The sequence below is a fragment of the Raphanus sativus genome, unplaced genomic scaffold (genome assembly GCF_000801105.2).
Source record: "Raphanus sativus cultivar WK10039 unplaced genomic scaffold, ASM80110v3 Scaffold1000, whole genome shotgun sequence".
In the NCBI taxonomy this organism is placed as follows: Eukaryota; Viridiplantae; Streptophyta; class Magnoliopsida; order Brassicales; family Brassicaceae; genus Raphanus; species Raphanus sativus.
This window is the reverse complement of record NW_026616314.1, coordinates 1-26,969: the sequence shown is the minus strand read 5'-3', so window position 1 is coordinate 26,969 and position 26,969 is coordinate 1. Positions and strand designations below refer to the sequence as shown.

Sequence of the window (26,969 nt, the reverse complement as noted above, 5' to 3'; positions counted from 1 at the left end):
TCTTTAATCTTCTCCTTGTAAGAATCGCATTCTAGATTCGTTCTTTGAGCGTCTTCCTGTTATATCCCCCAATTAAAATAAAACCACACACAGAAGATCAGCAACTGCAACAGCGTCATACATTCATACTATACCATGACATATGCTTTCCAATGAATTCAATTAGAAAATCCAAACTTCGAGATAATAGTAATACACAAGAAGGGACAACAAATCAATTGTCTAGTGCGTCTACAGTCGTCAACGGATTACAATCAACTCAAAACCCTAAATTAGATAGCAGCAGCAGCAGCAAGATCCAATTCGAATTTTTAAGCAATTGCTGCTGAACCCAAAAATTATGACCTAGGGGACTAATCATGTAGTTAGAATGGGGTCGGGAACTACCTTGAGGATTCGAATCTCGTTGTCGAGGAGACGAGTAGCTCTGACGATGTCTTCGGTGGACATGGACGCGAGCTGATCCTCTTCGAAGCTTGACGTGTCTTCTACCATCGGAGTTGCCATGTCGATTGCCAAAATCGGAGACAGGGAGAGAGAGAGAGAGAGAGAGATCGCCTGAGAGTTTTTGGGGTTTCAGAAGATCGACTGTGAGCAAAAGGGCGAGAAGACGAGAGGAAAGAAAATAAATAAATTAGTTAATATTTAGATTTATTTAGGAAAACTTGTCGTCAAAGAAATGAATATGGCGAAAACCTCCGAACGAACTAGAGTCTTTAATACCCTCGAACGCAGAACGCAGAACGCAGAACGCAGAACGCATAACGCAGAACGCAGAACGCAGAACGCAGAACGCAGAACGCAGAACGCAGAACGTTAATAGTTTCTTTTCCTTGATATTTTCTTGAGTTATTAAAATCAAGTGATTCTTCTCATCCATAATTCACAAAATTCAAATAAAATTCAAATATTTCCAACTCTAAAGAAAAAGCTAGAGAGAATCGAAAAACATTCTCAAGAGCCCTTAAACAATAAATAGAAACAATCACAGAGCCATATGGGAGGTAATAAGTTCACGACAGCTTCAATCCGGTAGAGACATCTAAAAGTTGTATCAACCACGGCCTCGACCTCCAACTGTTATTTTTTGTTTTTGTTTTCACAAGACAAGATACTAGTTTAGTTTAACCGCAATCAAATACAAGATTGGAGTACATAATGTTATTTGGCACAACGAGATCATGTTCGGATTTGAGATGTTTTACCTTTGTTTCCACCCATCTTTCCAACTGAGCCACCACGGCCTCGGCCTCTGGCAGCTCCATCGTCAATACCACGTCCCATGCCTCCCTTTGGACCTTCTCTTCCTCTTCCTCGTCCAACCCCTGGTGGTTTTCTATCTGTAAAATATTCAAAGAATTATTGAGAATTATCAGGAACAGTGTGCATTTGAAACCCAAAAAAGAACCATGTTCCCATTATTTTGTATAATCCCTGAACCTCATATAATTCAAAATGATCCCATGGATTCATCAGAAGAAAGGACTATGCATATTACTACTACAAATGATATCATTTATCTGCGCAATCTACGGCTCATAAGTGCCTTTAGCAAGTCTGGTAAAGAGTTCAAATCCCAAGACGTAAATTAGCAAAAAGGAACATGGGATGCCCTATTTGATGATAAAGATATAAGAAAACTATACCTGTGCGGGTCTTCTCTTCCTGTACTTTATCAATCACCTGAAGGAGTGAAGCAAAAACAATGTATGTTAGCTCAATCTATGTCAACACACCTACTAAATGCAGTATAAGTCCAGATCCTCAAACTTCAAAACACACATAAATAAAGAGACCAGTTAACTGTGTCACTTCTCGACAGCTACAATAACAAGTTCAAGAGACTCTATGTGAGATGAAATGCAACGAGAGAATATTCCATGTTATACGAATGATCGTTATAGGTACACATGACACATAAAGCCCTTGACAAGTGTATCAATATTCTGGTCAGAGTTTTTACACATCTCTGTAATATCATCCTACAACAAGAGGTACACACTACTGGCTATTAAGGTTCCACATGATATCACTATGGTGACTCAACTCAAGAACCCCAGCAAGTGCCTCTTGGAGCACATATCTGATTTGGCTAAGAATCATCATCACTCCCCAGAGAAAGAAGAGCAAAGCAGAAGAAGATAACATAAATAAATTTACATATATAAATATATAAAAGAGAGAGAGAAAAATATACACCTCATCTGGAACACGGAGGTACTTGATGGTGTTGCCACGGATATAGCATTCAGGCATTCGCCAAAACCTGTCTCCATCCTACCCAGAAAAAGTGAACATATTTTAAGTGGCATGAACTAAGCAATAGAAAACAAACTAGAATTCATTAGAAGACATAGGAGGGAGGGAACCTTTGAAGTACAGATGACTTCACGGAGATGAATGTTCATCCATGTATCACAATTCACCAAGTGCCCATTATACGTCTCCCCATTCTTCAGCTCTACAAGCTTTACCGAACCCAAACCGACAGAAACACGGAAGAACAAAAACCGTAATAAGACAGAGAGGAATGTCTAATTAATAATATACATATACACTAAACACATGACACAGAAGCTGAGACAAAAGCAAAAGCCCCAAGAATTAATAACAATTCCACTTGTATACTTTTGTAAAGTGTTAATGTTAATTAAGTAAACAGATTCATACGCACACAAACTTTTCGGATTTTCATAAAGCTCATACTTACCATGGGATGACCTTGAGCAGTCTTGAGCAGCGAAAGAGGAAGCTGCAATCAGAAGACAAGTTAAGCAATTTATATTCAGAAAATATAAGCAAACCAAAAAAAAAAACTAATCCTTCAAGTACTTTACCATCTTCTCGAATCTAGGAAAATTGGAGATTTCAGCACGATCTGACTGAGAGTGAGGAAGAAGAGAGAAGGGATCGAAAACGACGAGGATGAATGTGAAAGTCCAACGTTGAAACCATAAAGAATAGAGATTTAGATTACTAACTTGTAAACTTGTTTATCAAAGCTAACATCAATTCCGATGTCGTCCAGCGGTTAGGATATCTGGCTTTCACCCAGGAGACCCGGGTTCGATTCCCGGCATCGGAGCTTTTTTGCAATTTTTTAAAAAATCCAATATATCACGGTATCACCGCTTGCATGTGTGAATGAATCCTTTACGATAAGTGAACTGAATTCTTGGCAAACGGAAATTTTTTTTATAGATATCAAAGATTCAATACTTGCATGCGGTTTGTACATTACATCAGCGGAAGGAACAAATACACTGACACAGCACCAGAAACAGTAAGGGATGATATTTAGCCTCTTCACTTACATAATGGAATCACAGAAACTTGGTAAAAATATATGGAAACAGAGGAGGCTGAGATTTGATGATTTTGTCTCACTTGCCAAGTCCAAGTTCTTTCTCTACCTCTCTGGTTAGGCTGAACTGTAAAGTGTTCTGCCATGGGAACAGAGTTCTTGTCACTGGAAGTTTCCTCCTCAGATCCTGCATGCAAATAATCCCAAAACCAGATGGATGAGTGTGCGATGCAGCCATTGTAAATCGTTAGATTTAGACCACAGGGATTACCTTGAAAGTGTTATCCGGTAATTTGGAATACGCCACCTAATGATTGGGTCAGAAGCAAAATTAGTAACACAAGAAAAAACCGGTAAAAGAACCAGAAATAAATATATTAATGAGTAGCTATTTGGAGACCTCTAGAGCTGCAAGGTACTCTGTCTCATGGTGCCGGATGATATTGGCTATGGCAATCCCGCAGTCATCCGCAGACTGGAAAATGTAAGCAAGAATATTCAAACCATAAGTTGACCTACATTACACATGGTGTACAGTACATGCTAGCCTTGGCTTCTTGTGAGATTATTGTATGTGGGAGGTACCTGAAATATTGTCGAATCTTGGAACTCTTTTTTTGCATCTAACTCCACATTCCCCTCTTCGAAATAATGGGCTCCTACCTGAAGAGAACGAGATTATATACTTAGACTAAGCTCACTGATCTTCTGTTGGCTTTGAATCAGTCACATTCAGCTTACAGAGAGGATAAGTGAATGGCGAGTGTTACCTGCAATTTCCCTTTTATGTCAAGCACTTGAGATTCATCCTGGAAATCAATGTTCCATACAGATCTCCAACTTCCATTACTGCACAATCAAAATATTATTTCAGGCAAACCTTTTGTCTTCTCCAGATGATTGTTCTTTCTGAACAATGGATACACCAGAGACCATATCTGAAGCTAAAAGAATTGACAATACGTTAAGAGAATATCATTTTGTACGCACCAGAAGTTTTGGGGACTGAGCTTCATGGCAGTAATTATAACGACGAACTCAAAGTTCGACCCTGGACCATCAGCATCTTTGCCTTTCACACAGTTAACTGCGGACACACCTTTCGGGTAAGATTCACTAACGTATCTCTGGATTTCAGCATCAAGGGCACATCTGTAATGGGCAAAACAGCCTTATCAACATATATTATCTTTAGCGGAGAGACAACAGACGTTTCAAAGTGCTTCTAATATTTTTCATCTGCAGCCATAAGAACTTAAGCTACGACTATTGAAATATATGAGACAAATGCGTCTATCTCAGGAATAAGCTATAACATCTTACTAGATAAAGTGCTTCTAATGTTTTCTCATCTGGATTCTGGAGCCATAAGAACATTCAGAAGTGATAATTATGCGATAACTAAACTAATCCTAAATCCTTCCAGCTAGGTGTAAAATCATACCTGAATTCCTCAATATACGAAGATGGAAGTTCTTCATCGTCAGCAGGTCTTACATTTGTACAAATCTGGTCATAGAAAAGAAATGCAAGCTTGGAACTGGATTCAAAGATCAGAGCAAGCTAAAACGAAACATAACTATAATCACTAAATGAACCTGTTTGACGTGATCAACAATGGCAACCTGGGCAGTTCTTGGATCAAGGTACTCATTCTCTGTAATTTCACTGTAAGATGAAACAATCACCTGAGACAACAAACAACAAACGGTTATGCAAAAACATTTTCAATAAAACACGAAAAGAACACACATGCCAAAATAGTTAAGAATATCAGGTGTAAGTTCATGGAAACTCTCTCTAGCAAAGACAAAGAGAAAAGTTCTTAATGAGAACAACTAGATCCCTTCGGAACTCCTGAGAGGTCTAAAACCATTTATTTTATTAAGATCACTGAAACTCCAGTTTCTCTGGAACTAAAGAGGAGAAAAAATAGCATAGAGACTAATCAGTCTTGAGTGATCCAATAAGTGTAAGTTGATCACAACTTCAATGAATAAACAACAGAGACCTATTCAATAGAGCCGGAAGTGATTATACAATTCGAGTCAGATTAAGATAGATAATCTCACATCACCCGCCCTATGCAGATCATGTGAGACTTATTGTACACTGGAAACGCCTCCATGGCTGCCTCGTTGTAGACTTCCTCATCGCTCAAAACCGCCTTTAAATCTGGCACAAAATCCGAAATAAATTTTCAAAATCATGCACAATGATCCATCCTCAGTCCTCACAGTATCGCTATACGATGAGCTTTCTCATACAGATTCCACATCTCAGTGCGATAAGAAACACATACGCCTCAGTGTAAATGTGTATGAGTGGAGTACCTTTGGCGACGTAGTTGATTTCGCCAGCGGGAGCGTTGAGGAGGAACCATTTCGCGATTTCCTTCTTCTGATCGTAACTTAGCTCTGTCTCCGGTGACTCGTCTTCTTCGTCCGCCATGGCTTTTTCTATCTCTCTAGCTAAAGGAAGACGGTGATCGTCGTCGCCGGCTATAAACTGACGGAGGCTATATTCGTCATTGCATTTGTAATACTTTAATGGGTGGGATCGAGATTAAATCAAGACCGTTCGTTTAATGGTTTGTGACGATAAACCTTAACGGCATCGTTTTGGAGGTTGATATTATCCATACGACATCGTTTTCGTGGTTGGAATTCTAATCATTTTGATCACGTTTTTTATTTTCTTGATTTTATGTGTTTAGAGCAAACATAAGAAGCTTTATACAATCATTCCAAAGTAGATTTTACAGAAGTTTTGTGTTATTAAAGCGAAAATTCATAGAAACAAAGGAGAAGAAAAGACAAAGAAACAAAAGAACCAGAACCATCGCTAACCAAGATCCGGTTCACATCAAACCAAACAACAACAAACTTCCAAACCCCTCCAAATCAATTGAGTGGCTGAAACTCCACAGGCTTGGCCGTCTCAGTCTTCTCCTCGCTGAAGATCTTCGAGATCCTCTCTGTCGGAACCAACGGCATGTACGATGAGACCCTGTAACCTTTCTCAGCAGCCTTCACCACCGTGTCATTGTACTTCTCGGAGCAGAAAGCGGCCGTCGGCACAGCGACTTGAGCAAGCCTTGGGAACAGAGGAAGCTGGTTCAGCTTCTTCCATGCCGAAACGGCGCACTGCTCTGCTTTCGGCTCGTAGCTCGCGTACAGCTCCTTAGCTGCAGGCTCGTACTTGGTGTAGACGGATTTCGCCATCCCGGAGGCGGTTTCCACGACCCCAGCGCGTCGAACCTCGGAGGCGAGGGCACGGGCCACTACGGGTGCGATCTGAGCAGCTGAGATGGCGTGGGCAGAGACTTGCTTGACCACTGGTGGGACACGTCGGTCGAGTTCAGTCACTGACATGTCAACCTGCAATGACATAGACGCTACTGTCAGAGAACATAACGACTTTGACCCGCTTACCCTAACCTTCAACTTAGCGTGTAAAGTTGGTCTAAAAACAGGCAAGTTCATAACATATTGACCACTCAACCTTATTACACACAAACAAGAAGATGGTACGATCATATCCAAGTTGTATAGTTCGAAATCACCACTAGCTGTAGCTTATGTCTAAATAAAAGTTTACTATCATCCAAACAGCTTCACCAGAGACTGTTTTACAACATAAACATCTCCCAGCAGGTTCATCATTCATCAATACTAATATATATATAAAAAAGGATAACTAGGGGAATGTCAATGTACCTTCTGGTCCATGTATTTGAGAACCTCGACGGGGACGTCGTGGTACTTCTGGTAGACTGGACCGACGACAGTCTTGACAGCTCCTTCGACGGATTCAACACCTGGCTTCAAAGGACCAGACTTGTCCTTCGCCTTCGCGTAGATAAGAGCAAAGCGAAGCACAGCTTCCACAGCTGCGGCTTGCACGAACTCCAAATACTTCAACCTCTCCTTCTCCTCCTTAGTCTGCAAGAGACACATGCAAAATTAAACAACATGCAAATTAGCCAATATAAATTCTACAACTCAATTCGTTAATCTTCTTCTGTGCATGATAATTAATATGAACTAACGATCCCTAAAACAAAACAGCGTATTATATAGGACAAACTTTAATTCTTCAATTATCTTAAATCTTAAACTTCTAACAAAGCTCATTAATATAAATTACGATCCGTAATTCAAACTGTAAACGAAACTTCAATCAATAAACCTCTTCGGTGAGCCAATTGAATTACATATTATCATCTAATTCTCTGATAATTAGCCTGCTTAGCGTTAATCAGATCCACAATAATACATGCATGCTCATGTTTCCCAATAGTCACCAACAATCAAATCGGAGATACAAGAGAGAGAGAGAGAGATCTATCTCGCGAAATTGAGATGACGTGATTACCATATCGAGTTTCGGCTGATTGAGATCTGTTTGAGTCATGATCGCTGGGCTTATCGTTGTGCAAAAAGGATATATCGAAGAAGCGTTCGTTCGAAGAGAAGAAGATTCTTCTTCTTTTTTTTTTCTTTTAAATTGAGTTGTGACGAAGAAAACGATGTATAATTGGATGGTGATGAGGAATAAAAGCGTACCCTAGAATTGTTTATTTATAGCAATCGGTTTCGCACGTGTGAGTACAGTACATTACGCGTGCCAGCGTGTGTTTCGATTGGGTCGGTTTCCTAACCATTCATATACTATGGGCCGTTGACGAAGTGTTGGTTAAGTAAACGTATCTAGCTAAGAAAAGAAAAAAATCAAATACTGTTTTTCTGTTTTTTTGGTCAAATATTATATTCTATAATTAATAATTCCAAGAAAAATTAATAAAAGAAGAAGATTCCAGAAGTGTCAGATAGAGAGAGATAGCTATATAAACATGTGACTTAGCTGGAGAAATTTAAATTACATAATGGTGTTGGCCTGTTGGTTTCTCCACAAATGTACATCAACTATAACTGCATCATCTTTCTCTGTAGTGATCTTTAGAAAAAGTTATTGATGAGCATACGAATCAACATGAACCAAAGGGAGCCCATATAACGGATAAAATGCCCAATATGGACTCATGGGTAGCTCAACTACACCACCAACTAACTTAGAATAAAAAGGCACCGATTACACATACGCATGTTAGTGAGTGGTTGATTTTTTTGTTTTGTGAGTGGTAGATTTACATACATCTATTCTATTAATTCTTCAACATGTCCAATTGATTAAATGTTGTGTCCAACATAACATATAATGCATCTAAATAATTATCTAGATATATTATGTAATTACCTTTATTAAAAAAATTGTAACTTCCATGTTGGTTTCCTAAATTTGTAACTTCCACCTATATGTTATGTAATATGCGGTTATTTTTTCGTTTCGGATCCATTTTATCTATTCTATTAATTTTTCAACATGTCCAATTGATTAAATGTTGTGTCCAACATAAAATATAATGCATCTAAATAATTATCTAGATATATTATGTAATTACCTTTATTAAAAAAATTGTAACTTCCATGTTGGTTTCCTAAATCTGTAACTTCCACCTATATGTTACGTAATATACGGTTATTTTTTTCTTTTCGGACCCATCAGAATAAATTCAGTTCCAGTAATTATTATTATTCATAAAATAATTTTGTAATGCTTCTAAGATGTATGCATATTTTGTAAAGTCATCCTTTAATTCCAAAATATTAGTGGTTCACTACTTATTACAAACTGTGGACAACCTTACATAGTTCAATAAATAAAAATTATATCATTTGGAAACAATAATATTGATACTTTACATTAATAAATATTATGTCCACTATAAAAATTAATGGAAATGAACTGTGGTTTAATTAAGATAATATAATACAATTTAGATTCTGATCAACATTTCAAAGAGTGAGTATATTTTTTTGTTTTACATTTTCTAGAAATTCAATTTTTATATTTGTATCTTTTTAATTATATTTGTGTTTTTCTTTGTAATCATATTTGTGTAGAATATTTTTCTTAACTGATTAGTAAAAAGTTTTAATAATTTTATAAAATAGCTGGACTATTAATAGGTCATTTTTCTAATTTAATAATATAGTTTATAAATATATCTATTCTATTAATTCTTCAACATGTCCAATTGATTAAATGTTGTGTCCAACATAACATATAATGCATCTAAATAATTATCTAGATATATTATGTAATTATCTTTATTAAAAAAATTGTAACTTCCATGTTGGTTTCTTAAATCTGTAACTTCCACCTATATGTTACGTAATATGCGGTTATTTTTTTCTTTTTGGATCCATTTTATCTATTCTATTAATTCTTCAACATGTCCAATTGATTAAATGTTGTGTCCAACATAAAATATAATGCATCTAAATAATTATCTAGATATATTATGTAATTACCTTTATTAAAGAAATTGTAACTTCCATGTTGGTTTCCTAAATCTGTAACTTCCACCTATATGTTACGTAATATACGGTTATTTTTTTCTTTTCGGATCCATCAGAATAAATTCAGTTCCAGTAATTATTATTATTCATAAAATAATTTTGTAATGCTTCTAAGATGTATGCATATTTTGTAAAGTCACCCTTTAATTCCAAAATATTAGTGGTTCACTACTTATTACAAACTGTGGACAACCTTACGTAGTTCAATAAATAAAAATTATATCATTTGGAAACAATAATATTGATACTTTACATTAATAAATATTATGTCAACTATAAAAATTAATGGAAATGAACTGTGGTTTAATTAAGATAATATAATACAATTTAGATTCTGATCAACATTTCAAAGAGTGAGTATATTTTTTGTTTTACATTTTCTAGAAATTCAATTTTTATATTTGTATCTTTTTAATTATATTTGTGTTTTTCTTTGTAATCATATTTGTGTAGAATATTTTTCTTAACTAATTAGTAAAAAGTTTTAATAATTTTACAATTTTTCAAGTGTGGGTCGAAAAATTGTTTATGTTATTAATATTTGAACACAAATATTTTAAGTTGTTGATATTTTAATATTTATTATTAATAAATTAAGAAGTTTAATTATATGATGAGATTTTGGTTTAAGTCTATTCAGAATTCAAATTTTGTTTCAATTCATATTTTATGGGTTTTAGTTTGGGTTTGACTATCCGTGTAAATCATATAAAATTCTATAAACTAAAATATATAAATTTCAAATTAAAAATAAAAAAAGAACAAATCACATATAAATTTTGTAATACATGAACAAGTATCTAAATTTAACATAAAATTACTTATGTTTAAATCTTTGGTTAAAAACTCAATAAATATGACATATTGGATCCATCTATATATTTCATTTATTTAAAACTATTATATCAAATTAAATTAGTAACTAACACAAATATGATTATAAAATAAATCAAATACAAACAAATAATTTTTCAAAAAAAAGATTAAAACAAAAAATATACCCGCCCTTTGAAGGGCGGGTCAAAATCTAGTAATGACTTAAAATCTGAACAAAAGACTAGAACATAACTTAAACAATGCCACATTCCAAGATATATCTCGGACATAATTAATCGATTTTCTTATAAATGAATGTTTATTGTTGATACTTGACATTTGTATGTAAAATTTAGCAGAGGGAACATATGATACATTAAACTATTAACATATACAATATTCAATGGCTTTTAGATAATTCAAAACATCAACCGATGTCATACTAATTACATCGAAAATGTTTTTGAGTTTAAGCGTGCTAGGCTGTAATGAACCCATCCCATCTTTAATTTATTAGCGAGCATTAACAATGCCACGGATAAAGAGGCTATTAAACTATAGAGGAGGACCTAGCGGGTATCGCCGAGGGTCTGGAGCGTGTTTTTATATAACATTTCTGGCTAAGGAATTTGAGTCTCCTGATGCACCTCTTGTAGAGAATCAAACAAAGGTCGTGTACACTTTTCTCGGAAAGACTTATCCCATCCTTTGCAGGCTAAGTCATGATCCAAGATGGTATATTTCATCCCTTCAAATTTAGTCTTGTTTATCACTTTGAATCCATATCCGCAGTGTTAATAAGTGTAGACGCTAGACTAATTTTGGTGCATTAAGTAATTATCATTGTAATTTATTGGAGGATTAATGTTTTGGTAGATTTATATAGTTTATAGTCATGTGAGATGTGTTACATAAAAAAAAGATAACTGATGAATTTGAAGAAGATAACCACATCAAAGAGAAATGGAGTTGAGGATTAAAGAAGCGTCTCTGTATATATATCCAGCAGAAATTTCACTTCAAAGATTGGCATGGAATTTTTCTTTTTATTTTTATTTAAACGCCAAAATAATTTCTGATTTTTTTCAAACTTAATTTCTGATTTGTTTTGCAAACTATTTATTGAAAACTAGTAAAAAAAATTCCAAATTTGTTGTATATCTTCAACATATAGTTTTAATTTTCAAGAATTTCCAGTTACCCATTCATCAAGGTTATAGATATCACATGTGTGATTAGTGATAAATCATAGCAAACCTCTTACACCCCATTCTTTTCTCCATGAGTTTTGAATGATAAATAGAGTTGTCTGTCGTTTGCAAATCCATATCTCACTATTAGAATTAAATGCATATACTCAAGTGTAATCCTTTTCTTCCTTGGTAATTTGTAGATTTATTTTTCTTAATCCAAATATTAAATTGTAACATGTAAAAACCATCTACTCTTAAAATCAAACCGTTAAAACCAATTACTCTGAGTAGATCACAAACTATATTAAAATAATAATGTCATCAATCTTGAGAAGGGATACAAAACTTGTACAAACCAATTACATTTATTATATAAAGAGAAATCACAAATTATATATATTAAAATAATAATGTCACCAACCTTAAGTGATTCAAAATCTGCAGTTTTCTCTAAGACTTAAGTCCACCGGGAATAGGTTCACCTTTTTTTCAACAAATGAAGCATTGACAACATCTTTAAAGAGTTTAAATGGTTTTTTAATCCTAGTTTCTTCTGATTCAGCCTGATAAATCCTATCTATTGATGTGATTTCAACACAACAATTTAACAAAAGTAATTACGAAATTGTTACTTTTCATTTCCATGCTTAGTGGAAGGTTTTTTCATCACCTCACTTATTGCTAACAATGTGGTTGAATGCAAAGTTTATGTTTGAAAGTTACAATTTTTTTTTCCTGGCTTATTTGATCAACCAACTCTTTAATGGAAAACTCTAATGGGAAGTCTTAGAAAGATCAATGTTGTAAATAGCTTGCAACATGCGGAATTAATATTTTATTTAAGATGGTGTAAAGCTATCTTTCTTTTGATCAACAATATCGTCAGCAATGAGTCATTTTATACTGTCGAATCTTTTTGTAATTGTTCTTAAATGACTAAAAATCTAAAATAGAATAAGGGTGTAATTGAAAACCATATTATGGAATAGCATGAATAAAAGAAATTGAAATAAATGAAATTAATATGAATAGAATAAAAGTAGTTATAGGAATAAAATGAATAGAATAGAGATAAAAAAAATTAAGTATTAATTGAATTAAAAAATAGGCATTCCGCTCATTTCATTTATTCTTCAATATATTTTTTTTGAACAAAATTCTTCAATATTTATGTTGCTGAATGTTTTTGTTAAAAAAATGTTCTTATTCCATTTATTCCAAAAAAAATTAGGAATGTTTTATTAATGATCTTTCACTATTACTGGTGTTATATTTTTTTTGGAATCAAATGGAATGACTCATTCCACATATTCTAATTCCAAAATCTATTGATCCAGTTACACTCTAAATCTCATTTAACACTCGAGTAATCACAACATATATATATATATATATATGTAGGCTTTAAAGGAAATAATTAAAACTATTTTACCTCATGAACGCTTTTTTCTTCTGTTCTACTTTCGGGATGGTTGTTGAGCTTTAGCTCTATCTCTAGCTATGATGTAGACTGAGCATGTGGGTTCTGCTTCCTTTTGCCTCCAATCTTGGCATCTCCATGATCCCACCTTTAGTATATAGATATGTATCTGGCCAAAATTATAAGTAATGTGAAACAAATGTTAACTGTAGAAACATCTTTCGCATGCTTGTGGATAGAAGCTATGACAAACTATAACTGGAAAGGCTGTAGAGTTCTCGTAGGTTACTTTCACAAATCAAAATTGTGTTTGCAAACATGAAAGTTAAAATTAGGCTTCAAATAATAGAGATGTGTCATGGAACACTTCTCCTGAGTGAGTATGAGAAAGATTTGAGTCACCATACATTTTACCATGTAATTATGATTTTTAAGTTTTATACTTAAATAAAACCAACTTCTTGTCTGCTTGAGTGTATTCTCATCAAAACTTCTTTTTTTATACTCTCTACAAGATTGAGTGAAGAGATCAGGTTAGGTGGGAGTTCTAGATTTGATATGACTTATTGGTCTTTACACAATGTTATTCTCTCTTCACAAGGAATGAAGCTTTCCATTCTTATTTTTCCATTCTTATTTCTTTTAAGAGATTATACATGTGCATTGGTCCATGCGTCAGTTAATTTTCGAACTCTATACAAATAATCTGTTTGTCTAGAAGAATGCAATATATTTCCCTTGTTATCAAAATAAACTATCGCTCAATTCAAAATAGTTTATCATGATCAAATCATCTTTCACCTAAAATATACCCAATAATAAGGTATGAAACATTAGAAAAAAATAGATTTCTCAAGCATAGCTATCGTCTTCACAAGGAGCAGATGGCACATCTCTAATAATTCCCCAAGCTCCTAATCTACAATCCTCACGAACCTTAACAATACTATCCGAACCACAACCGCTAATTTGTCCCTTAAAAACACTCCCAAAACTAAACCCTAAACATATACAACCCTTTGGTTTTCCAGACTCAGTAATCACCTGATAATCGATTTTGGTATGCTCAGTTATAGTCTTCTCTTCATTCAAGTGAATCAATTGCTTCAACGGTACGAAAAGTTTCCCCACGACTTCTTTGGACCCGTAAAACTTCTTGACCTTGATTTGAAACACAAATACTGACTCATTCCTTTGAATCTTGTCGTCTTCTATATAAAACTTCATACGATAGTTCCATCTTAAGAGTTTCTTCTCCCAGACAGCAGCTGGTGTGACTTGCTTGTCACGTGAACCACGTGTTACCGAGACGGAAACATAGACTGTTGGTCTGAACAAAAGGTTTACGGAGTCGAGATCTTGAGCCGAGACAATGTTAATCTCTACTGGTTGGTAGTAATCGATCATCGTTTGTGTGAAGAATGATCAGTAGAAGAAAAGAGAGCTTCGTTAGAAACATGAGATTTGATGAATCAATATATTTACGATTTGTTATAATATTGGTTGTTTTGATTCTTTAGTGGATTGGGATTTATTCGTATCATTATACAAAGATAATCATGAAGAACGTCACCATGTATATCACTTCACAATCGGAAACTTTTTCTTATTATATTGTGTTGGATCAAATCATTGTATGATAGAATTCATCACATAATTTCTTTTTTTCATTCAAAAAAGTTATGTGATGTAATTATTTCAATAGTATTTATTTATTATGGATTTATTTTTAAAAATAATTCCATTAAACAATAGTTTGTTAATTTTTATTAATGGATATCTATCTAGTGGACTTTTTTTGTTAAAATCATGAAATAAAAAAAAAAATTGGAAAAGAATGAAAGATAAGAGATGTTTTTGAAAATAAATTTAAAGATTCATATTCAATTAGTTAATTTGTTAATCACCATTCAGTCTGTGATAAAACTAATTTGATACAGAACAGAACCGTTAAGACTTGAGAGTTGCAAATTGAACGGAAATAGCGCAGCAATACCGAAAGCTTGGCTACGTTTGTTTGAAAAATAGGAAAGTTGTATACAAAATATTTTCTTACAAATACACTATTCTAGTGATAAGTTGTTTGTATAACAGAGATATAACATTGAATCTAAGTAATATAGAAAAAAGCTAATATAAAGCTCAAAAAGGAAGGGTGATAAAAGATCTTATTGGAAGAAGAAACCATGACTCTGACAAAAGAAAGTTATAGCGAATCATCATCATCCGTATCCTGAGGGCTTCCAGCGAGCCAGCCCCAGACACCACCAGAGCTCTGTCGTTTAGAGTTCTTCATTGCGGCTTGTTCAGAGGCAGCCTTTTGTCGCTGCAGGAGTTCCAGTTCCTTTTGCAGTGTTTCCAACGTTTGAAGTTTTTGCCTTAGCTCTGCAACACCAACCTGCACATTGTCCAAAGGGAAGGAGATGAAGCTTATCAATGATGGATCATCCAGTTGTTGGAATGGATGTATATTAACCATCCAGATGATGAAAGAGATGTGGTTTATGGAATTATATTACCTCAAGTTTGAAACATCTTGATTGTTCCGCTTGAAGCTGGCCACGAACAGACTGAAGTTCCTATAAAAATGTCAACAACAACAATGGGGGGGGGGGGGGGGGGGGCTTATGAACAATTGGAAACCAAACTTTTCTTCTCGGCTTTTGATCCAAAGAAGGTGAAAACCAATTTGTTTCTTACCTTGTGCAAATCTGTATTTCGTGATTCTCCTTCTGATAACTCTTGCCTTAGTTGTTGAGTCTGCATCTTCTCCTTGTTCAGTGATGCCTCCAGTTCTTCCTTGTCGGATTTAAGAGTCGCAATAATGTGCTCGTTGTTTCCTTCAACCTGAAGGAGAAGGGGATTCATTAACCCAACATCAAAAATAAAAGAGAAAAGAGATGGTGATGATAAAACTATATCATGTGTCGGTACAACATCATATAAGCATTAGATACTTGCTAATGCAAAATATATAGGTGTGGAAAACAACAATATCTACAATAGCTAGCTAACTGGTTAAGATGATTCTCGAACAAATCAAAAGATGGAGGGAATGAGATACCTTTGATCCAGGGTTGACATTGTCCATAGCAATTTCCCGTACTCTGCCTTCTTGGCTCACCTCAACCTCTGACTCTATGTCTCTAGTTGTGGCGTTGTTAACAGCAGAAAGACTACCTGTCAAAGGAGCTTCTAGAGTCTTTTGTTGCAGTGTTGATTTGTGGCTTGGTTTAAGCAGATTAATCTAACGCCAGAGGAATAGTTATATATAAGCACAACTGAATGCAAAAAAAAAATCAAGAGAATGGTACTTATGGGATTACAACATTAGTTCCCTACCTCGTTGTTGTAACGTCCATTGTATCCACCAAAAGCTACTAGTACATCTTCACCATTGTATGAACTCACTACTAAACTTAGTCCCTGTCAGTAGAAAACAAAATGAAGTTTTGCCTTTATTATTTATAATTATCTGGAAATCAAAATGGATAAAGCCTATTCATTAAACTACCTCGCTAGCTAGAGGTACACGTCCTTCAACTGATGCGATTACCGACCATGAAAGAGTTGACATGTTTAGTACAACACTTTCAGATGCCCCTGCAGTGATTTATCAGGTAAGCAAATACGAATTCATTCCCATAAATGATCATCAGGGTAATAAACAAAAACAGGCGCAAACCTACCACTCTTGTTATCACCGCCACCAACGATAAACCAGTTCTCCCCAATTGTCACGCCAGCATGTCCAGATCGGGGAGTTGGTGCCTCACCTTGTTGTGCTGGTCTTGACCACTCCATCTATATGTGATAGCTATGTCAGACGCTAATAAAGAATGTTAAGAAAGGATGCTGAAAGAATATACGCTAAGCTTGCAACTTACAGTCTGCAGATCAAGGACATGCAGATCTTCGAAACACATAGCATGTGAACCCCCGCCAAATATAAGAAGGTAACGTTCCGCATGTACTGCAGCCGCATGATCAGACCTCGGAGACGGAGATGCACCTCTGCAAGTTGACAACAGTTTAAACCCTGACTGCAAATCTTTCATTAACAATAACAGAGGAGTAAGCTGGTGGATTTCTAAAACTTGTTGTGGTCATATATCTAATCTTAAATGGGTTTGACTTCTTCAAAAGAGAAAAACAAATGCAGAAACATCATAAAATCTTACATGGAATCTATCTCATCCCAGGTCATAGTTTCTAGATCAAGTACATGCAAATCGTTTAGAAGTGATCTCTTTGCATCTTGTCCACCGAATATGACCAAGGTTTTACCCACGACGGTGACTGAATGGCCTCCACGTGAAACCTAAAAGCAAGAGAAAATGACAAACAGAGTTTCAGTTCAAGAACCAATGTGAAAATTTGAAATATGAGAAGCGAAGACATACCGGTGGTTTCCCATATGTCTTCAACATTGACCATGTACAGGTATGGGTATCAAAGACCCTCACTGTGACAGAAAATTAATTGTAATAATTAAGATCACAGAAAATTTCCTATAATAAATTTGCAAATAACCGTGTTCGAAGTTATTTAAACGCTTACGTTGCATAGATTCTGAGGGATCCTTAGTATGACCACCAATAGACAGCAATTTGTTGTCCCATGGTATCTACAAAACAACAAAGAAGGCATGTGAAAATAATAGACCAAGTGGATTGAAGAGTCAACTTTCCTTTAGCTGAAACCGCTTTCCTGAATATTTCTAGTCCGAAAACCCAAAAGATAGAAACCAATACAAAACGCAAGGAAGTTAAAAACTAACCAAAGAATGACCAGCACAAGGAGATAGTAGCGTTGGAGATGTTTCCTCTGATTCAGTTGAAACCTTGGTTTCAACTCTTGACCAAGTCCAAGTTTTTAAATCTAGAACCTGTATACATTTCCACAGAAAACTGTTAGCGGGAACTAAAATGAAACTGAATACTTCATTTAAACCATCAGCTTATGTGTTTATGCATCATATGCGTTGCTTCTTACATGAAGATCACCAAGGTAACGGCCATTGTGATTTCCACCATATATATACATCTTATCTTGAATAACTGCTGCTCCATGCTGAAGCAAATATGATAGTTAAGAGTTAGAAAGTGCAAATGATACATTAATGACATGACCATTTCACTTATATCCCAAAATTGAGAGAAAGTATATTACCTCATAACGGGGTTTGGGCCGCTGACCTGAGGTTTGGGGTGCAGTCCACTGATTATATACAAAACAGTATTTGGGTCTTCCGAGACTACATCTTTATCTTGGATTTCAGCCAAATGCACATTCTCAGCAGGGATTGTCTTTGTCTTGCTAAATGAGTTCCTATTCTCAACAACAGGCTCATCTTCTTTTGTCTGCTACAGAGAATGATTGCACTAAATAGCTCAACTAATTTTCTTCCCTAAGGAAAAATATGTGTAATATGTCCCATGTTTTGGACACAGAATCCCATGGGATACAAAACTCACATTGATTGGACATCCACGGCAGGATCTGGAATATCATTAGATGCACTCGAATACCAGCTAGGATGTTCTTCCTGATATAAAGTGAGCAATAGGAAAGAAAGTAAGCCTCTGCTCCAGTCAAGTCTAAAAGAATTAGCCATAGTCAGTAGGCTCTCTGTCGTTTACCTCCAGAATTTTCACAAACAGACGCATTGCCTCAATGGAGGGCATGGTTCCAAGCCCCTGCCAACTAAATAAATATGTAAATGATTTAGAAATAACGTTCCATGCATGTTTTCCTTAAAACGATCCTAAGCAAAGAACAAGCTCGGTGATGTAGAATTGTATTTGCATAGTAACATAATCTGCACTCGGTTTTATCAGCATGTCACAAGATTTTTGAATACTTCTTTCCCGTTGTTTCCCTAATTCTTCTACTCTAATAATTGATAACAATCCAAGGCTTCTCCTAATTATTTTATTAACCACAAAGCTTCTTCCAAGAAGTATGATTCCAAGACTCAGGCATATACACGAAATGCGTAAATGTACACAGCACAGAACCAAACCTTTTCCACTTGGTCTGCTCCACCGGTCTCCACGCACTAGGTTTCGGAGAGTTGCATGGTCCAATAGTAGCCTGTTCACATATTAAAACCAATAGATCATCATCATCAACAATGTGCCTATATCTATCCCATGGACTTATTCTAACACATAGTCACAGAACCAATCAAGATCTAAGTAAACAACGAACTTAAAGGACGGACGATTCCTGAGATCTATAACCAAAAAGTATTACAATCTCGTTTTCGCTCAAATCGATAATCAAAATCTCGGAGCAACGTTTAACTAAGCAGCAGTTACTGATAACATTTTGGATGAGAGTACCAGATACGAATCGATGGATCAAACAAACGAGATCTCGTGAAAAATCCACAATCGTGTTGAGGTTCGCAATGCTAAGTGTGGCTGACCTGCTGGTAGAGCGCGTAGAGGATCAGTGAAGTATCGTCTGAGAATTTCGAGCTGACGTGTTTCGCTGAGGAATCAGATCCGTCGAAGCCGACGTAAGACGCGGCGGCGTAGAATCTCTCCGGGTAGGCGGGGCCTGACGTTGCCCTAGTCATAGCCATATCTGTGAGTCTCCTTCTCTGACCGGAGATTGAGAAGTTCGCCGAGGGAGGAGAAATGCGCGTTTTCTGATTCGTTTGTGTTTTAAACCGATTCACAAGTTAGTATATAGTCTTAATTAATTAATTAAGAAATGAAATATTTAATTAATGCAGTGTTTATATAGCGGCACGAGTGAGACGACATTGGTGATGGTCGATATATTATTTCTCATGGTACCTTCGTATTTTTCTAACGACTATTTAGTTGGTTACAATGTGGTTTCTTAGCCGTTTGATTGCCAAAAGAAAATTCAATGTGGTTTCTTTGGTTACATTTTCTGGTAAAGACTAAATCCACATGACATATATGTTACTACTGACTAGTAAAATATTTATTCTGTTATTTAATACATGACATCTTAGAGAGAAAAAAATGGTTCTAAATTGGATGATGTTTTTAATTTTCATTTAACTTTTTATGTTTTATAATTATTTGTATCCATCAATCTACTATTTTATAATTGGTCAAATTGTGTTAAAGTGAATAGTTGATGATATTTTTTTAAAAAAAATTTAAATATTCTTTTTATACAGTTTTATAAAACTTCATATAATAAAAACCGAGAGAGTATATAGATTTACTTTCTTTTAAACATGCTCTCTAAGTGATGTGGCAGCATGAGCAGATAGGCAAGTCTCATTTATATATATAGATATTTATTTAACTTAAGATATGACACAAACAAACAAAACAAACACATCAGAAAATGTTTTAAAAGATATAATAGTGACTTTAGTATTATAAAATGGATGGATAATCCCATCAGAACTAGTATTTGCTTTGTTGACAAGAAAAAAGTAGTATTGTTCTTTTTACAAAGAATGTATATAGAACATGTATATGGGAAAAAGTGTGTATGAAAGCCTGGCTTTCTTTGGGTTCAAAAGAAGAGACAAAGAATAACTGTACGAACGTTATGACTGGGACCATCTCTTTTTTTTTGTTTATCCCATTGATACTTGACCTCTACAAGGGCCACCACACCATCACCTAATAAAATAGTTTCAATCCAAAATATTGCCGCCTTTAAAAAGAAAAGCATGGCCTTCACAGACACCAGAATCCACGAGAAATGCAAGAGGCTTACTTCTCTCCAACAACCGCTTTGTCCGATTTAAGATTCAAAAAGATAAAAAAGAAAAAGATTCAAAGACATCCAGTCCAACGATCTTCTCGAAGGGCGAGAATCGGAGATCATGTTACAGTTGTGAAGAAGATAAAGAAGGATCAAAGAGAGAATAAATATTAAATATTACAGAGTAACATCCAAGGTAAAAAGAAGAAGTAAAATTAGAATAAACCTGTTTGAGAGAGACGCGTGAGATAAGAGAGAATGGAAAGGGGCTTGAGACGCGCGAGTTAGAAGAGAGTGGAAAACGTCTTGAGAGAGGAGAGGAGAATGAGAGGAAACGTCTTGTAGAGGAGAGTGAAGAATTAGATGAAAGTGGATAATTTTTATAATTCTCCATCATTCTTTGTCAGACAAAGTGGATAATGTTTATGTACCACATGCTGATTTGAATCTTTCTTTGTGATTTTAGATCTTTAGAGTCCACGGTCATTCATCATTCATTAAATACATTCAAATGTTCATTAAACTTGAGTTCATAAAAATAGATTAAAAGGATAATTATTTTTTTTCTCTTTTTATTAGGCACAAAAGCAACATAAAATAGTCAAAATCAAATATTAGAGAAGACCTTGAATGTTGATAGTGTATAACTGGACTATTTATCTTTTTCTTTATCAAAAGAACTAGTTATTTTGTAAGTGAATTGTTGTGATGTACAATTAGTGTACACATCTTAGTCTGGTGAATGTAAATATATGTTGGGAGAGGAGAGTTGGGAAAACTCGCAGAGCGAGAAGCTGAACAGTTGCGTAGAAAAATAGTTCCCATGCGAAACATTATGAGATCTTACGGTTTTGTTGTCTTATTATTTAGATGAGAGTGGAGAATTATCTTATATAGAGAGGGAGCTAGGTCATGCTCACTACAATTGTGGGCTGAGCCTTCAAAGGAGACATACTGGGCTTTCCCATGAAGCATCAAACTCGCTTACTGGGCTTCTCCATGACGCATCAAACATACTGGGCTTCTCATGGAAGCATCAAACTTGATGGGTAGTGGGCTGGGCCATTAAAAGAAATCAAAACAACTCAAACTCAAAAAGAAAAAAGAAAAAATTTGGGACATGGAATCCATGAAGAAAAAGTTGTAAACAAAAAAAAAGGATTCGTTCCAATTAACTGTTTGTATATCTGAAACAACCCTCAAAAGTCAAAACAAAAGGGTAAGACCTTGAATGTTGATAGTGTATAACTGGACTATTTATCTTTTTCTTTATCAAAGAACTAATTATTTTGTAAGTGAATTGTTGTGATGTACAATTAGTGTACACATCAAATTAAAGCTTTGTTTTGTTTGTTCATTATCATCATCATTGAGAACTCTTGGTTTCTATTTCTTAGGCTCTTGGTTTCTATTTCTTAAGTCTTTTTGATAGTGGTTAACGGCCGTAATGTATTACTTTGAAGTTGTTTACTTCGAAGTAAAATAGCATAAATGGTTGTTATTTATCTATTTAATAAAAATAGAATAAAAGCCGATAGTCGTAACAAAGTTAATTTAGTTGGAATTTAAACATAAAGCAAAGCGATATTTTATTTATAAAACATACTTATATTATTAATTATTAAAATAATTATGAAACTATAAACTTGTACTAATATATTTAGTTCAAATAATAGAAAGATAAAATAAGTTTTATATTTTATAAATTTTTATAAAAATAATGGTGAAGTGTCAATTTTTGATAAACTAATTAGTGAATATCTAATATATTTTTTTTCGGATTACCACATTAACTTTTTAAATATAAAGATGAGAGTTGTAAGTGTTACTTTAGTTTGAGGACCTCTCAAAAATATATTTTTAAATCATCATTCATTATCTTCTTCATATTTGGCGTGGATCCTACGGAACTCAGAAGGACGCGCAATGCTTCACAGCAGAAGGTCATTTGTTGGTATACGATCCCAACTAGAAGCTGATCTAACTGCTATGGTATGGGTTGCAGAAGCTCTATGTGACATTAAGGCGAAGAGGGTTCTTCTGGAAACATTAATGCTACACTGGCGAGGTGCATTTTCTCCATCTATGCTTCATTATACCCTCCAACCCCTCTGGAGAAGGTTGAGAAGAGCTTTGGATCATCTAGAGATTAAACATAATTACAGTGATCCACAAAGAGTGTAATATGGTGGCCACGTCAATCGCTACTAGTGCCCTGCAAGTTCAATGGCAACAGTTTTATGTGGCGAATAATGGGTCTAATTGGCTGCCAATCTCTTATCACGAAGGAAGCAGCAAGTACTGCCTAATGATTTTTGCTATGAAGTATCTCGGAGCTCATGATAGCCACCGAGCAAGAAGATCTTGAATCTTTCTCCCTGTGTGTTAGGGAAGTCGATGCCTATTGGTTTCTTAATGATTTGCTTTGTCTTGTTTTTGTTTTCCTCAACTACTTTGGTCTTTGGTTGTTGGTTGCAGAAGTTTATCTTAATGACAAAAAAAAAATTTTCATATTTAGGTCAACGACAGTTGTATCTTACTTTGTTTTGAATTGGCTTAGATTAAAGAGGTTCTGTAATAAACTTCAACTAGATAACCGGTCCGCACCCTGTGTGAGCATAGAAAGTTCAAAATATGGAATTTTCGTTGTATAGTTTTAGAAGTAACGGATTGAAAATATGGAATTTTCGTTATATAGCTTTAGTAGTAAAGAAAATCAAATCTATAAGACACCTGCAAAAAAAAAGTTAGATTTTGTAAGCTATTGGACCGGATTACAGTATTTGATAAACGTATAATTATTTCTAATTTTATTGAACAGAAAATAAAATTTATCCGTCGAAGCCGACGTGAGACGCGGCGGCGTAGAATCTCTCCGGGTAGGCGGGGCCAGACGTTGCCCTAGCCAAAGCCATATATGTGAGTCTCCTTCTCTGAGCTTCGAATGCGGATTTGATCGGGATTGAGAAGTTCTCCGAGGGAGGAGAAATGCGCGTTTTTCTAAACTTTATTATTTGTTTTAATTAATTAAGAGATGAACATTTATTAATGGAAAATTGTGGAGCACCATAGCCTAGTGGTTAAGGTTTAAAGACTTCTACACCTAGGTCTGAGGTTCGAACCCCAGACTATGCAATTTCTTCCAGATTCAGGAAATCCAGGTTTCGAGTCCCGGAGAGAGCGATTTATTAATGCAGACAACAGAAGAAATGCGTGCAAGAAATCTTCAACATAGTGTAAGTAAATCGGGCGACGAGTGAATTTTCATAGGACGGCTCAGATGACGCAATTAGGTGTAGATTTTATAAGGCAGATAGTTTGTCGGTTGTCGAATCGTCTTTGTAATTTTTTCATAATTGTAATGTCATAAGAGCAGCTGCAATGGGATAACATAGAGCAGTCCTTAGATTAATCCTTAAGTCTAAGGGATTAAAAAAATAATAAACACCCACTGTAGCTAAGAAGAGTCCTTAACTAAGAGGATTAAGGATTGAGTCCTTAATGTGCTGGCACCAATTATCTCTTCTCTTCACTTCACCATGGCTGCTTCAGCTTCTTCTCTAGCTCTCTCTCTACCTTCACCCCCAAGTCCCTTCCTTTCTCCATCTCCAGACCCGCCTCCGCTTCCCTCTCCTTCAAACTCCACTTCGAGTCCTCCGCTTCCCTCTCCGTCTCCATCTCCGCCGTCGCGTTGAGACGATTCGATTATCTCCGTCACACGCTGTCGATTTCTTCCCGCCGGTAAGTGTTGCTTTCTTTTGTCCTTGGAATTAGTCAAATGAGAGGACTTGAGTTTCAATTAGAGATTTTGATTTCATTGTTTCTCAGATTAATTAATTAATCAGGGTTCGTTTCTGATTCTGTGTGGTTTTCATGTTACTTTTCAGCCACTGAATGGGTGAAAGGCAAAGCTATGGAGGAAGTTCCTGACCATCAAGAACACGTGAGTACTGTTTTGTTCTGTCTCTACATTTATATGTTTTGAAGGCATTAACATAATATGTTTCGAGTTGTTGTTACAATTACGCGAACTGTGGTGGTTGATGTCTACTTTGATTTGCTCTTTCATTGTTGAGATACCAGTTAACTGTATTTCACTACTGTTATTTTCTTTTGAGGAACTCTTCAAGTGGATTTTGTTATTGGTATGATATTGGTTACTTTGTTAGTATGGACATATGGTTTTTCAGCATATGAGTTTCTCAATATAATGTGTGCTTTTCTTATCTGTGAAGTGAAATTGCGAAGCATCTTTCTCTCCCACAAGTGAAGCTCCACTGCAGTATGTTGGCGGAGGACGCCATCAAGGCAGCTGTGAAGGATTACAAGGAGAAGCGTGTGAAGACAAACGGTGCTTGAGAAACCCACACAGGCTTTGATTCCTTCTGTTAATTGTTTATACCATTATGTGTGTATGATGGTGGAAACAGGGAAGGTGTAAAAGAGGACCTATGTGGTATGTTCTCTTAAGGTTCAAGTCTAAAAAGTACTTTGAATAAACTATGTTTGACAAAAACATGTGAAAAGAAGAATCGTTTGCTTCTTTTTTTTGCCCTTCAGTTTTTGATGTTTTGTAATGATTTTCCCTTTTCTTTATATCATGGAGTATTGATAGATTACATAACTTCTACTAAAATTTAGTTAAAAAAAAAATTCTAAGGGACTCTAAATGGATCACACCATTGGACACACAATTATCATAAGAATCTTTAACTATTCAAAAAATAAAAAATAAAAAAATATATAATTTTCTATTTCTAAGGACTCCAATGGTGGGTAACACCATTGGAGGTGCTCTAATAAATCAGCGTTAAAAGAAAATTCATGGAAAACTAGATAAGCTAGATCATGCAGTCTCTCTTTATTATATAGCGGCACGATTGTTGAGACGTCATGGTGATGGTCGATATATTATTTCTCATGTCCCTTCGTATTTTTCTATTAGTGTTGGGTTAAACTTTAAAGATGGTTTATCTGGTTACTTTTTCTGGTAATGAACAAACAAAACAAAGCTTTAATTTGATGTGTGTCTTTGTTTCTTATCTGGCACATATTTGTAATGCCTATATTGGTCAAAAGATCAAGATCGGTATGATGTCCACTAGTGCTTACATGCATGTATATGCATACTCATGGTTGACTTTAAAATATACTCGAAAGGCACGTTGGTGGGTTTTGTCCTAAAATAGTCACATAAGACAAACTTTATTGCTTCAGCTTTACGTATCTCCAGCTCTTCAATTTCTTCAAGCAGACACCAAACACAAACACTTTCCTCCTCCGTAGCTCTCGGATCTCAAATATCGTTTTAACTTTTGAGGTTGTGTAAGCAAACTCATGACTTTTACTGGGGACACACCAGAGAGGAAGGTTTTCATCAAAACATCAGAGGAACATCTCTTCTTATCTGGTAATAATCTTTTTTCTTCACCTATCACTCTTTCTTTCTCCACGTTCTTTATGATCTTCTGAGGTAGGAACTTGCCTTAACTCCATGATTTTTTCTCTGTTTGATTCAGAATTTCCTCTGTTTTTAACTCAGTGTCAGGATTAGAGCTAATCACTACTGAGTTGAGAAATGGGAGATCATGTTTTGCCGAGATGGAGATTAGGAAGACTAATGTCAGGAACTACAAGTGATATTAGGGTTACTAGTGATCACTGTGGAGCCTCTCATGTCTCTATAGGTTCCATCCAACAGCCTACTTCTTGCACAACGAAGAGCTTTTGCCGCAATATCTACACAATCAAAGAAGTCAAGAACAACGAAGGATTCGACATAAAGTCCCTGCGTTGACCGTGTGGATGAAGTCCTTCAGAAGATGGATGACTTGTACGACAAGTTTGAGAAGACGGTAAAAGAGGTGGGCAAGAGCAAAGACGGAAGCAAAAAGGAGATGAAGAAGTTTCTTGAAGACGAAGTAATGAAGCCGTTTTATCACGCTCACAAATCGGTTTAAGGCAAATCCGTTTACCAAGCCCTAACTTAACGGACAGAAGAGCCTCTGATCAACACAGTTTTCTCACCGAGGAGATAAGGGAAGTACATTACCCCCCAGGAGGAATCGTTTTGTTGGGAAGATAAACATGTTTGGAACAGAGAG

The 26,969-nt window shown here is 35.4% G+C and overlaps 4 protein-coding genes, 2 non-coding genes and 1 pseudogene across 6 annotated transcripts; 1 reads left to right on the top strand and 6 right to left on the bottom strand.

The window, feature by feature from the left end:
* Positions 1–849: 849 nt before the first annotated feature.
* Positions 850–2,961, bottom strand: LOC108809309 (sm-like protein LSM4). Its single transcript, XM_018581457.2, has 7 exons — positions 2,838–2,961; positions 2,711–2,752; positions 2,370–2,468; positions 2,200–2,277; positions 1,647–1,683; positions 1,206–1,340; positions 850–1,077 (listed from the first exon to the last, which is right to left on the bottom strand). The coding sequence occupies exons 1-7, from the start codon at positions 2,838–2,840 to the stop codon at positions 1,055–1,057; spliced, it is 417 nt and encodes a 138-aa protein (XP_018436959.1). The 5' UTR covers positions 2,841–2,961; the 3' UTR covers positions 850–1,054.
* LOC130503526 (small nucleolar RNA snoR127) lies at positions 1,946–2,116 on the bottom strand. Its single transcript, XR_008940855.1, has one exon. It is a non-coding gene; the product is annotated as a small nucleolar RNA snoR127 (small nucleolar RNA).
* A 52-nt stretch (positions 2,962–3,013) lies between the features above and the next one.
* TRNAE-UUC (transfer RNA glutamic acid (anticodon UUC)) lies at positions 3,014–3,085 on the top strand. The gene has a single exon. It is a non-coding gene; the product is annotated as a tRNA-Glu (tRNA).
* An 87-nt stretch (positions 3,086–3,172) lies between these two features.
* On the bottom strand, positions 3,173–5,829 carry LOC108812403 (F-actin-capping protein subunit alpha-like). Its single transcript, XM_056998147.1, has 10 exons — positions 5,638–5,829; positions 5,382–5,479; positions 4,903–4,992; positions 4,749–4,813; positions 4,295–4,456; positions 4,075–4,153; positions 3,890–3,967; positions 3,705–3,779; positions 3,576–3,611; positions 3,173–3,491 (listed from the first exon to the last, which is right to left on the bottom strand). Exons 1-10 carry the CDS (start codon positions 5,753–5,755, stop codon positions 3,384–3,386), a joined length of 909 nt encoding a protein of 302 aa, XP_056854127.1. The 5' UTR covers positions 5,756–5,829; the 3' UTR covers positions 3,173–3,383.
* A 199-nt stretch (positions 5,830–6,028) lies between these two features.
* Positions 6,029–7,867, bottom strand: LOC108812404 (REF/SRPP-like protein At3g05500). Its single transcript, XM_018584657.2, has 3 exons — positions 7,682–7,867; positions 7,024–7,248; positions 6,029–6,684 (listed from the first exon to the last, which is right to left on the bottom strand). The coding sequence occupies exons 1-3, from the start codon at positions 7,718–7,720 to the stop codon at positions 6,208–6,210; spliced, it is 741 nt and encodes a 246-aa protein (XP_018440159.1). The 5' UTR covers positions 7,721–7,867; the 3' UTR covers positions 6,029–6,207.
* Positions 7,868–13,984: 6,117 nt separating this feature from the next.
* Positions 13,985–14,664, bottom strand: LOC108807509 (uncharacterized). Its single transcript, XM_018579795.2, has one exon. It carries the CDS (start codon positions 14,563–14,565, stop codon positions 14,011–14,013), a length of 555 nt encoding a protein of 184 aa, XP_018435297.2. The 5' UTR covers positions 14,566–14,664; the 3' UTR covers positions 13,985–14,010.
* Positions 14,665–15,129: 465 nt separating this feature from the next.
* On the bottom strand, positions 15,130–19,847 carry LOC108811946 (acyl-CoA-binding domain-containing protein 4-like; annotated as a pseudogene).
* Between the last annotated feature and the right edge of the window lie 7,122 nt (positions 19,848–26,969).

What these genes read in the sequence shown, in the direction of transcription:
- LOC108812403 (XM_056998147.1), bottom strand. Translation starts at nt 5,755, where the DNA reads ATGGCGGACGAAGAAGACGAGTCACCGGAGACAGAGCTAAGTTACGAT. An exon ending in ACATGATCTGCATAGGGCGG is followed by an intron (nt 4,993 to 5,381) that starts GTGATGTGAGAT and finishes TTGTTGTCTCAG; the next exon opens with GTGATTGTTTCATCTTACAG. An exon ending in AAGATTCGACAATATTTCAG is followed by an intron (nt 3,780 to 3,889) that starts GTACCTCCCACA and finishes TACATTTTCCAG; the next exon opens with TCTGCGGATGACTGCGGGAT.
- LOC108807509 (XM_018579795.2), bottom strand. Translation starts at nt 14,565, where the DNA reads ATGATCGATTACTACCAACCAGTAGAGATTAACATTGTCTCGGCTCAA.
- LOC108809309 (XM_018581457.2), bottom strand. An exon ending in GGAAGAGAAGACCCGCACAG is followed by an intron (nt 1,341 to 1,646) that starts GTATAGTTTTCT and finishes AATATTTTACAG; the next exon opens with ATAGAAAACCACCAGGGGTT. An exon ending in AAAGATGGGTGGAAACAAAG is followed by an intron (nt 1,078 to 1,205) that starts GTAAAACATCTC and finishes AAAAAATAACAG; the next exon opens with TTGGAGGTCGAGGCCGTGGT.
- LOC108812404 (XM_018584657.2), bottom strand. Translation starts at nt 7,720, where the DNA reads ATGACTCAAACAGATCTCAATCAGCCGAAACTCGATATG. An exon ending in ATCAGCCGAAACTCGATATG is followed by an intron (nt 7,249 to 7,681) that starts GTAATCACGTCA and finishes TGTCTCTTGCAG; the next exon opens with ACTAAGGAGGAGAAGGAGAG. An exon ending in TCAAATACATGGACCAGAAG is followed by an intron (nt 6,685 to 7,023) that starts GTACATTGACAT and finishes ATGTCATTGCAG; the next exon opens with GTTGACATGTCAGTGACTGA.